At 33.2% G+C, this 12,226-nt stretch overlaps 1 protein-coding gene across 1 annotated transcript; it reads right to left on the bottom strand.

Moving 5' to 3' along the window:
• Window positions 1-5,586: 5,586 nt before the first annotated feature.
• Window positions 5,587-10,980, bottom strand: LOC145167888 (dynamin-related protein 5A). The gene is made up of 15 exons (XM_079087154.1): window positions 10,689-10,980; window positions 9,807-9,870; window positions 9,613-9,717; window positions 9,389-9,490; window positions 9,256-9,306; window positions 9,095-9,156; window positions 8,928-9,018; window positions 8,776-8,840; window positions 8,502-8,696; window positions 7,699-7,818; window positions 7,557-7,627; window positions 6,898-7,123; window positions 6,750-6,800; window positions 6,051-6,419; window positions 5,587-5,967 (listed from the first exon to the last, which is right to left on the bottom strand). The coding sequence occupies exons 1-15, from the start codon at window positions 10,815-10,817 to the stop codon at window positions 5,839-5,841; spliced, it is 1,830 nt and encodes a 609-aa protein (XP_078943280.1). The 5' UTR covers window positions 10,818-10,980; the 3' UTR covers window positions 5,587-5,838.
• Window positions 10,981-12,226: the final 1,246 nt, after the last annotated feature.

Genomic DNA, 12,226 nt, shown 5'->3' with positions numbered 1-12,226 from the left:
AGTTTCTTTATAACATAAACATAGGCCCTAGGCATATGCCACATCGAATCAATTGTTTTACTACGATTTCTGATTTATATTTACATAAACTTAACTCATTGTAAATTTTATGAACTCACACGAAAAATATATTGCATCTACCTAAAAAACTAGGAGTTGGGATTAAAGGAGGAGGTAGAGACGTTAGCAGGGCACAAGAAGATGATGGAGAAATTGCCAGGTATGGAATTGACAGAAAGAACAAAGAAGCTTAGGCAAGCTTGCTTCAAAGCTATTTATAAGAAGAGAGGACTTAAAAATCCTTAGTCCTTACCTTTTCTTTTAGCCATTTTGTTATAATTAGTGGATTTTAATCTACATTGTATGTGTTTTTCTCTTGATAGATTGATACCCTTTTTAGTTTCATTGTGTTTGTCTATTGATTTTTAATGCAGAAAAGTTTGTATAATTTGGGTATTATAGTTTGTATTATGTATTTAGCTATATTCTAGATTGCCGACACAACTACGCTGACGACTCTATACCAGAGGTCTATATAAATAGACTTATGAATTTAGTAGGAATAACTTGATTATAATCTTGTGATTTGTTCCATGTCTGATCCACTCCTAAGATTCACTCGACATGCCCCCAGTTATGTGTAATTAAAATTTTATTAGACTGTTGATCCTAATGAGTCTACCCTAAGTCCACAACCAAACAAGGAACATGTCAACTATGAGAAACACGCATATGGACTTGTGAGTTATTTGTAAATTGATTATGGAAATAAAGTTTTTAGACATTGTTGGGTAAAATAATTGTAAAACACTTGTTGGGCCATGGTTAGGAGTGTTGGGCACCTTTTGGGCTTTCCATGGTTATTAAATGTGAAACATGTAGCACTTGCGTGGGCCCCCACAAAACTAAGTTTTCACATTTCTTTCCCACTTCTAGGCCCATTAGGGAACTTAATAGTACAATGAGTTGGCCATTTTGGAGTGTATCCTTTCGGATACGTTTGATAAGGTTGGGTATTTTGATGGCTCAAAAGTAATGTGAATGACGCGCTTTGGCCTATAGGTTTGGGAACTCTCGCCTTTGGTCCCCAGATAAGCAAACTGGTCCCTCGGTTGATTGGGATGTATACGAATGCTTACCTAGTCAGGACTTTCGGGCTACCGGCACCTCCCCCTTCCAGTTACTACGCGTCCATTACTATGATCCTACCCAACTAGAGTGGATGACTTTGAATTTCCTATGAGCTCTAAGGAATACATATATGTATATACATTTTGTTAAACAACTTGAGTATGTGTGTGATTTTCAGAGAAAGTGGAGAATATTCACAAGTGTATGCACACATATAAGTGTCAGGAGTAATACGTATGCACATAAGGGAGCAATTAACACACAAAGGTATTCCTATGATTTTCTAAGTGCGAATTGCATGCAGTTGTGTGTGCATTTTATAAACTAGCATACGAGAGGACCCTAGAGGCTATAGACTAGGTCAAGGCAATTAACCTAATTCCCTATAGTCAAGGGCTCTGATACCAATCTGTCACACCCCGATCCTTGTCGGAATCGATCGAGGCGTGATATATTGTTCAAAGTCTCATGACAACTATGTTATAATATGATTAGATTCAATTAAGTACTAAGTATGCAAACAAGATCCACAACATACAAATACAAATCCAAATATGAACAACATTTATTACATCAAATTTAAATAGTCTTGTGGATTTCTAAGGCACAACCTATTTTTCATCAACTTCATTCTTCAAATCTGCATCATGGGTAAAAACAGGTCAACTACGAGAGTTGGTGAGTAATCTAATTTTAGTAGAGAAAATTGTGAAGTTGAAACCTTTATAATTGGAAATTTGTTTTCTTTTGAAGTCGGCAAACAATTGTATTTGAGATAACGGTTTATAAATCAAAATTTGATTAACAAATGATAACAACAACAATAAGTCCTCACCCTATATATACATATGTATATATATATAAATATATATATAGGATGGAGCATCTAATCATCATACACACTCAACCACGTGCGATCAATCACCTTAGCGTCCCAAGGCGGGGTGGTCAACCCAATAGCGCTATTATTGTCCATAACGTACCTCAAGAATACGGGCATAGTCATGGAGATTAGACTAAAAATGATAATGCACTACAAGTACATGTAGCGTAAACGAACAATAGTTATACAATTAATGACTCACGTATAAATGTCCCAACAATGTCTCAATTGTGATAAAACAATAAAATGAAGTTGGAACATATTAGAACCACATGATACACCCCAAAAGTATTGAAAATGATAAAATATGGGGTAGATTACTCACATTAGTCCCAAAACGAAATGCGTGTGTCATACGATAGACGATTCGGGTCAAAATGACGTAGAACCTAATATAATTAATAGTTTTGGTTTAGGAACTGCTAAACGAGAATGGAGTATTAATACAAATAATTAGACACATATTCTTATATTAGATGAATTAACAATAATTCATTTTGATTATAATATTAATGTATTTATTTGTTAAATGAATTTTAAATTGAATTACTTACTTTGCATAATTAATTTATATTTTCAATTTAGGCCAGATTTTAATAATTTCTTATTAAAATAATAACTTGCCCAATTATAAGTATTTACATATTTTAACAATTATTTATATGAAATAATCATTAAAATGCATTTTTACATGCTTAAATACTTAGGAAAATAGTTTTAAATAGTAAACAGTATTGAAAAATTATGAAATTATTAGGAAATCATTATTTCATACAATATGAATTACTGTAAAATTTGTATATTTTTCTGAACTGTTTTAGTATTTATTTAATATTTTAATGATTAAACAACACAAAATTCGGGAAAAATAGTAAATGATTCTCAAAAAATCTGTAAAATTAACCATAGTTTTATAACATGATGTAGAGCTCAGTGTATAAGTTTCAGATATTTGTGACTATGGGAAGTATTTTTTATATATTTCATTATTAATTAATCAATAAAATCATAATTAATAGTAAAAGTAATATAAATGCATGAAACTTCATATATCATGTTTAATCAGTATACAGGTCATCCCAGAATTTTCTCAGAATTTATTGAATGCAAAAAGTATTTTATGTGAATTATTGCCCTACTTTATTGCAATAATTATAGTAATTCAATAAAAATAAGTTATTTTCTGAAAATTTCCAGAACTTCTTATTTTATTGATGGGATTCTGAGAAAAATCAGGTTTATGCATAAAATGAGTTTTAGATATTTTGGTGGATTTAATTTGTTTCTTGTATGAATATGAAACTTTTAACAACATACCTTGATGAATGCTTCAAGAGAGATGAAGATTTGAGTATAATAGATTGTTCTTGGCTGGAATATGAGTATTTCTTGGATGAATTTCAAGATTGAGAGTGAGAGAAAGAATAGAGAAGGTTTAAGTGGTGAAGAGAATAATGTGTTGGGAGAAAAATGAAAGGAAAGTGGATGGGAGGTGTGAGTGGGAGACCATGGGAATAATCTTTTTGCTTTTGGTGGTCTTCATAATTTCCCACTAACACAAGCATCTTTTACATAATTAATATAAGAGTTTTATAAAATTTAAAGTAAAGTTTATAAAAATAGAGTTTTATAAAATGTAAAGTTTATAAAAATGGAGTTTTATAAAAGATAGGTTATGATTTGATTATAACAATCTACTTTGATTTGAAGTTTAATTATAGCATTCAAGTTTGATTCTTTTAATTTAATTAGAGCATTATACTTTGATTTGATTTTAATATGGTATCATAATTTAATTTGATTATAGTTATAACGTTGTACTATACTATGTTGCTATTAACGTCAATTTATATCGTAGTGGATGAGTTTCGATCCTATTAGCGTCAAGTAATCTTGAGTAGGGTTTGAATGAGATTGCGAGAGGTTTCGTTTGTGATCTTTTTGAGTGTCGGGCTTCGCAACGCAAGGTCCATAGACCCCGTTAAGCCATGATTTAGTGTCCTACACAATCCCGATGATTGTGCCATAGTGTTTTATCGCTTTGGTTCATTGTTTAGCACTGTTAAGGCTAAGGAAAATCAAACACATGAACTTTCCAAATGATGTTTTCTCATTAAAATAGCGAATTATACAGTGATTACATAACGTAAACCCTATCATACAAGGGTTAATGGAGTTGACCGGTTTGACTAGTTGACTTTGTTTGACTTTGACTTGACCGAAATTTGATGGTTGTCACACAAATAAGCAATAAACAGTAAGTAATAAGCACCCTTTTTTTTCCCTATCCAAATACCCCTAAATACAAGAAGTAAGCTGAAAGAAGATACTAACCACAAATGTTGGAAGGATAGATGACATGAATAAGTCGGTGTTAAAATAAATATTAAATTAAAAATTAAAAAAAAAATGAAACTAGACCTTAGACTATGTCAAAAGTCAAAACTACCATGATACCCAAATTTTATGCCTTCACATTTTCTTGTCATAGGTCATGTCCAAGAATTAACTCCTTCAAGTCTAACCTTATATTGTCTTCCCACTTTCTTCTCGGACGCCCTATCATCCTCGCACCTTCGTGTGTGACTGTCTCTGCTCTCTTAACAACAGTTGATGGTTGTCTTCTAAGTACATGTCCAAACCAACCCAATCTTATCTTAATTTTTCAATGATCGACATCACTTCCAACTTATTCCTAATTTCTATGTTTGTTATCCTGTCCAACAACATCACACATGCCCACCGCATCATTCACATTTCTACGACCTCCATCTTCCTCTCATGTTCCTTTTTAATTGGTCAACATCATATCCATACAAATGAGTTGGCCTAATCGTCATTCTATAAAACTTTCCATTTATATCCATTTGCAATGTAAGAGACAATTCATATGAGCTGGAGTTGTATAAAACCAAACATTTTTTGCAATTGAAATGTATATGCACGAGGTCAACTATATGAATATATATTTCAATTGCAAAAACGTTCGGTTTATACAGCTAGAGCTCATATGAATTATCTCTTTCATTGCAAATGGATATAAAGGGAAAGTTTTATAGAATGACAATTAGGCCAACTCTCATAGAGTCACGACCCCTCCATTTTAATTGGGATTCATGGATCCATGTCATAAAGCAAGTAATTTGGAAGTAAATTTTGCGAAATGTACGATTACTTGATAACATTCGTTCAAAGTATGTCACTGGCTACCGTTTTGGTTAACTTGTGATTAACCACTAGATTTATAGTTATAATGAAAAAATTAATGACATTATTATAATGTTCATTTACATAATAATGATAATGTAAATTTGAAAACTCCAAACATTAAGATTGAACAAAAGGTGCCCTTTTTCCTTATAAACAATACAATGTTTTCCTTGCGCGAGTAATCTTTTGTGGCTTTTTTTTTTTATCATAAACGCTCTAAAAACATGATTTGATAATAACGAATCTGGTTCTCCAATTTAGGAACATAACATATGATATGAGAAAGAAACTGTGGGTGTGCATTAAAAATGATAGTCTAGAAGAAAACATGTATGTATGTAATAAAGGCTAAAAAATGAAGATGGAAAAAGACAAGACAAATAAGAAATAACAAATACAAATACAATACAATACAATATATAATAGTCTCCCTGACTCACACAAAGTGATAAAACAAAACTAGAATACTATTAACAGCATATGTGTGTTTGTGTTTCTACCAAAAAATCAAACACCAATCCATGAGGAGGAGTAGTAGTTCAGAGTACAAGTAGAACAAAGGTTGGTTGGTTGGTTGGTTTGTGTATATAAAGTTTGAAGAAAGAATTAGTTCTCTACTTGGCCCATGCAACAGCATCCACCTCAGCTTGTGCAGCTCTATACAATTCCAATCTCTTTGCCAAATCCATACGCCTCTGCATTATGGCCGGATCCTCATCCAACAGTTTAGCCAATTGCTTTCCCTGCCAACCAAACCAAATTTTAACATATATATTATTTGGACAAAAGGAAGGAATGCAACTAAAAATGAAGAAGAGATTATTACCTCCTTTGCACCCAACTCAGTGAAAAAATGGTCAAGTAAAGTACGTTTAGCCTCACGTACTTGACAAAACACCACTGACTTTGGGATGGAGTGTCTCAGTGTCCCAACCACCATATGAACATATGACAGAACATTTGATCCGATCCTACGAAGATAAGAATCATTGTATCGATCGAAAATGGAGTGCGTTGGGTTCCCGCCTTTTTCAATATCCTGGGGAAGCTTCCGGAAGAAATCAACCGTCAAGTAACTGCATTCCATATCAACTAACTGTATGGTGGCTTTCTTGCTTTCGTTTCTCATTTTATCTAATGAATCACAAGCTGCATTCATTACTTCTGCCCTCAGGGACGGGTATTGCTTCAACTCCTGTAATTAATAGAGTAATATAACAAGAGTAAATAGTTGCTTTTATGGGTTGTTTCTTTTTGACTTAATCTGGACAGAATGAAATGATACTAACAGTTAGTTTTACCTTTGGAAGGTAAGGATAAAATGGTCATTTAGTTCATTAAAATGGTTTATTCGGTCTAGATTTCATGTAGTATATAGCACTTTACTCATACTGGACTTAACAGCCCCAAAAATGTTACAAATACCTCAAATAAGGACCGAAATTGTAAGAAAAAAAAAATTTTGGATGAAAAATGTAATTTAGTCTTGATAGGGTCTTCTTAAAAAGACGAGAGAAAGACTAACCGCAGTTTCGTTTATGGACTTGTGTACAAGATCCTTTAGTATACCATGAACCTGAAGAAGAAGAAGAAACAGAAATATTATTATTATTATTTTAATAAATAGACAGAAGAGAATGAGTTTTGAAAAAAAGAAACAAAAAGTTACGGACGGCATCAACAGCAGCCTCAGCGGGGCCTTTGATGGTAATTAAGGTGGATTCAATAAGACGACGATAGCCTTGCTCAGGGGCTATTAAATGAGGCTGATAACCATCAGCTTCTGTGATTAATTTTCTCACATTTTCCATGGACAGTTGTTTGTCAAATTGTAATCTTTTTAAGGCGGCAGGAAGTTGATTATCGAATATGCTGTACACTTTGTCACCACCTGGCCGTCTGTAATTGCATGTATGTAAACCATATCAACAACTTCACCCAATATTACAATAACAGTAAATTACATTTTTCTCTCAAAAACTTTTTACTTAAAGAGATTTTATAAAGAAAATCAACTATACCCAAGGACCCAAAATCTAATTTACTCTCTCAATAATAACATTGAAGTCAGAAATAGAGAAAATTAGATCTTGTTCACTTTTGGTCCCCAAATGTTTTCGTTTTAAAGTTTTGGTCCCTGTTCCAAGTAAAACTTTGGGACTAAAATTGCAAATATCAGCTATACTCAAGAACCAAAAAATAGTCTTTTTACATGGAACAGATAAACAAGAACCTCAAATGAATACCAAAAATGCAAAAATTGATTATGTTTGGGGACCAGAAATGATTTTTTATTACTTTTACAAATTAAGCAAAAATCATAAATACGTACATGCCATCAAGATGTTCTTTGAATGTTTGATCAAAAGCACGGCATATTTCCATAATCATATACAGTTTTCCCTGCAAATAATTAATAAGAATGTTTTAATTTAAGAAACTGGATATTAAGTCAAAAAGGAAGAAATGATTACCCCAGCATCAGTAGCAATGGGCTTTCCGAGACGACTCAGTTCTGTTTCAAGTTCAATGATTGTTTTGTTGATGAGAGATTGAAGGCCTGGAATTCGGGACTTAATCACCGTTTCCAAATGCTGAAACAATTCATTACCAAAAACTTAATTAACTTCAAACTTTACACCTCTACCTAAATATATAAAACCAAATAATGTTTTTGCAAATATCAGGAATTTGTCATGCATTTAGTTACCAAAAAAAAAACAATAACTTTCTAATATTTTTATTTGAAATTAATTTTTTTAATTTCATTTTTTTTCAATATATAAAATAGGGGTGTTTTGGTCTTTTAATGAAAGGAAAAAATGAAACTCAATTTGTTACACACACCCTTAGAAATGGTGTAATCCATCCACCCATAGGAATGGAATCTGTCAAAGGAATCGTAAATCGTAATCTTTCAAGCGTTTTGTAAGCAGAAAATAGAATGGAATTCAATAACGTAAACTGAACAACAACTTGGTTTTTATTTACAGTTAAATTTTTATTTCATTTATTTTTTGGAGGAAAGAGGACAAGTCCTCAGACAATTTATTGATTTATTTCAATATATAATGGAGGTATTTTGGTCTTTTAATTAAAAAAAAAAAAAAAAAAAAGGAAGGATGGAATTCAATTACTTCCATCCATTTGGCAACAAAACAGGCCACGGAATGGAATCTCTGATTCCAATTCCAACAGGAATCCACAAACCAAATGTGGGAGACGACAAAGCAATGCCAACTTAGGGATAGAATTGAGCTAAAAAAGTTATTTATACCTTGGAAAGCACTTTCCCTAGATGCTCAGAGCCCATTTTACTAGCAAGATGCTTGTATTCGGGAGTAGTATTGAAGTATTCCCTTTCCCTCCTTCGGGCAGCAATCATGTCGACACTTTTGTTAATATCAGCTTGAGACCGATTCACAACACCAATCCATGGAAACTTCAGCCTATAAGATTTCCCTTCCAACATCTGTTGTAGTAGTACATAATATTTACATTATAAATAAAACAAAAACAATAACATGCTAATTTCAAGACCCAACACTCACATCAACTGCATCGGTACCCTTGTCCATAAGATCAATCTTAGTCAAAACTCCAAACGTCCTCTCCCCTATACATTCACATTAAACTAATGAAAATAAAACCCAACAAAACATCAAGGAAAAAAAAAAAAAAGACAATATGTTTGTTTACAAACCTTGTGGATCTACCTCACGAGCAATTTTGATAGCATCAGATGTAGCAAGATCCTGATTGGCAGGAGAAACTGCCAGAATAATGCAGTTAGGCTGCAAGGCAAACAGATAGACAGTCAAATAAGTATGTTGACCATAGTTGACCAAGCAAATGATGAAAATAGCTTACTTTCTCAATGTAGGATCGCACCATGTTTTCAATATCTGCCACGATGCTCTCTGACTGACCCTCTACAAGAATCAAGAATCACAAAAGTGTGAGATGAGGGAAAAGTTAATGGACACAAGAAGTTTATCTAATATTGAAAAATTCAATGTTGCTAAACTCACCAACAGCTACTTTTGTCAAACCAGGAAGATCGACAAGGGTTAAGTTCACAACTGTCAACATCATACATTATTAAGTGAGTTAACTGTTAATAAGTAAAGAACTTATAGTTAATAAAACTATCAAATATCTCACCATTAGGAGAATAGATACTGAGATATATAGGAACTGATGAAATCTGTTTGCTTCGTCCTGTCTCACGATCAGTCTCATCAGAGATTTCTTTCCTCACAGCAGCTGCACAAGAAAAACAAATGAGTTTGGAATTTGAATAGCAACCCCACTTTGGAATATGTTAATGATTTTTCTAGCTAAAAATTAAAAATTGATGTTAAATCTCTCTCCAATTCCATACATACCGAAGTCAGTAAACCTCTTTCTTGGTTGATGAGCAAACTCTGCATATTCTCTTCCCTCATCGATTCTATGGAGTTGTAGAACAAGAGGACGCCTGGTAACAATCCCTGCATTACATAGATACACAAGTGTTTCATTGCTTTAGTCAACAGCAATCATAGGGTGTGTACAGGAAGGAATTAACTATTTCAATTACCAGATCCACGAGGCAAAAAATCCTTCCCAACAACACTCTCCAGCACAGATGACTTTCCAGAGCTCTAGAAATATACATGAAAAGTAGGAAAACAAAAAACTATGATAAGTTTGAGCTATGTTAACAGATTGGTAACATAGATGACAATAACAAAGCTAAAAATTAAATTTGTAGCTTGAACAGCAATTATAGAAAAGCTTGCTTGAACAACAACACAAATTCATACTTTGAGCTATGTTAACAGATAAATTTAAAAGATATGCACCCAACCCACCAGGAAAAAAGGTAATGAAGCTCATCAATACTTAATTTCATAAAAGTGAGTTATTAATTCAATGAAAAAGAATACTGAAATAGTAAAATTATATTGCAAGCAATCGAAATTAAGGCTTATATACTAGATAGTTTCTAGATCTTTGGCCGTTAGATTTATCACTTGATATGGTGTGGATTAGTTCAGTCTTCCAGCAGCACAAAACTAGGGTTTGTAACTTTTCCACACGGCATCTCACAGTTTACGCTCAAATCACCAAAACCAAATATCTTTGCACCAGCGATTACTATACAAATCATCGTAGCAACTTACGACGGATCGTTTAGATCTAACAATTGAGGCTCGAGTACCAAATAAAGTCCGTAAACCAAACCTACGCAAAGCAAAAATTCCACCGACTACGACAACCAGATATGGAAATGAATGTATTGCGATATGAATTATCACGTAAAACGGATCTGAAGTTTAAACGTCCATAAAAATGAGTACCAAACGATTTATCCCCAAACTTGTTAGGTTACGATTGAGTTCATAAAAGCAGGGAGAAGAAAAAGAAGTTGCGCGATATAAGATATGTATAAAAAAAACTAGAAAAGATCTGGATCTACCTGACCGCCGACGACGGCGATTGTAGGCAGGGCATCCCAAAGGGTCGGCAGAGAGGATCCTTCGCCGAAATCACCGAGGGCAGTGCATGCTCTCTGTAGTTTGTTGACAAGATTAATAAGATTCTCCATTTTGTCCGGTGAGACAGATCGGAGATAGCGGCTAGATCGGAGATGATAGATTCAGGTTGATGGATTCACGGCAGTCAAAGGCTATGCAATAGCAAACGGCAACGGGCAGAAATGGGAACTTTTGAGTTGTGTAGCTTGTAGTTGTATAGTTGTAGTTTGTAATAACAACGCTTATATCCAACTCCGCGTGTGAGCGTTGTGGGGTTGGGTAAAACGGATTCAATTTTTTCAAATTGTCACATTCAATTTTTGAATTTTGAATGTTAAATGTTTGATAATAAAAAAAAAAACGAACCAAGTGTGAGTCAAGGAAGTTGAATGAAACTACTTAAATGTACAATTGCAAGATAACTAGAGTATTATCCAGACAAGACTAATGTTGATTGGTGTTTTCAAAATCTCATTATGTCTGTAATGCGACTTCAGTCTACCCCTCATATTGCATTAATCAAAAGGGAACACTAGATGTGTGTCATGTGTTGCAACTTCCTCACGAGATCCATGTGTACTGCAAGTGAACGAGGCAACTTACATTGGACGGTTTTGCAAGTCATATTGTGGTTTAAGGCGTATTTATAACTTTTTATATTTTAATATTTTGGGATACACTACCCTTTTCTTTCTCATATAATTCACATATTACTCATGTTTTCTATATGAATGCATATGTACTCGCCTTCTCTCTCATGTGTTACATGGTTTTCAAATGTTACTCAGAAATTTTTAAAAGTTATCAATAACCAGAAATTGTAATGCAATTGCTAAATAATAAATTTCCAAAAGTATACATATATATGATACATATTCCAAAAAAAAAAAGGATAAAGTAACATGCAATGTCATTAGGGACTTTGTGCTCAAAATACTATTCATTCACTTTGATTTTTGATTGTTGAATCATCATTAACTTCATTCCTATGCAAACCCTTGAAATATCCTCATTTAGAGATTTATCTATTTCACTCCTATGCAAACCCTTAAAATATCCTCATTTAGGGGTTTATCTAAGGTCTTCTTGTTCAACAAATTTTCAATCATATGATGTTAGAAACAGGGTCGCCCTAGACGGTGGGCAACCCGAGCGACCGCCTAGGGCCCACGTCTCCAGGGGCAAAATTTATGGGTTATGTAGTGTGTGTGTGTGTATATATATATATATATATATATATATATATATATATATATATATATATACATATATATATATATTATTACCTAAATGATTTTTAGGGCTTAAAGTTGGTTCAAACTCAAATTAGCTCAAAAGATAAACAATTTGGTTTGCTGGTTATTGCTAATTGAACACGTCTATAGTGAAGAGTAAATGATATTGTTTTGAATCTTTATTATATTTGTATTTGAGGGGCCCTCTTTTTTCTTTTCGCCCCAAGCCACATATATGTTTGGAC

The sequence above is a fragment of the Lactuca virosa genome, chromosome 3 (genome assembly GCF_052849685.1).
Source record: "Lactuca virosa cultivar CGN04683 chromosome 3, Lactuca_virosa_CGN04683_v6, whole genome shotgun sequence".
NCBI lineage: Eukaryota > Viridiplantae > Streptophyta > Magnoliopsida > Asterales > Asteraceae > Lactuca > Lactuca virosa.
Note: the sequence above shows the minus strand (reverse complement) of the source record. Positions and strands in the feature narration are given on the sequence as shown.

Coding starts and splice junctions, on each gene's coding strand:
- LOC145167888 (XM_079087154.1), bottom strand. CDS start 10,817: ATGGAGAATCTTATTAATCTTGTCAACAAACTACAGAGAGCATGCACT. Junction 9,157..9,255: donor TTTGACAAAAGTAGCTGTTG/GTGAGTTTAGCA, acceptor TGATTCTTGTAG/AGGGTCAGTCAGAGAGCATC. Junction 6,420..6,749: donor AGTCCATAAACGAAACTGCG/GTTAGTCTTTCT, acceptor TATTAATTACAG/GAGTTGAAGCAATACCCGTC.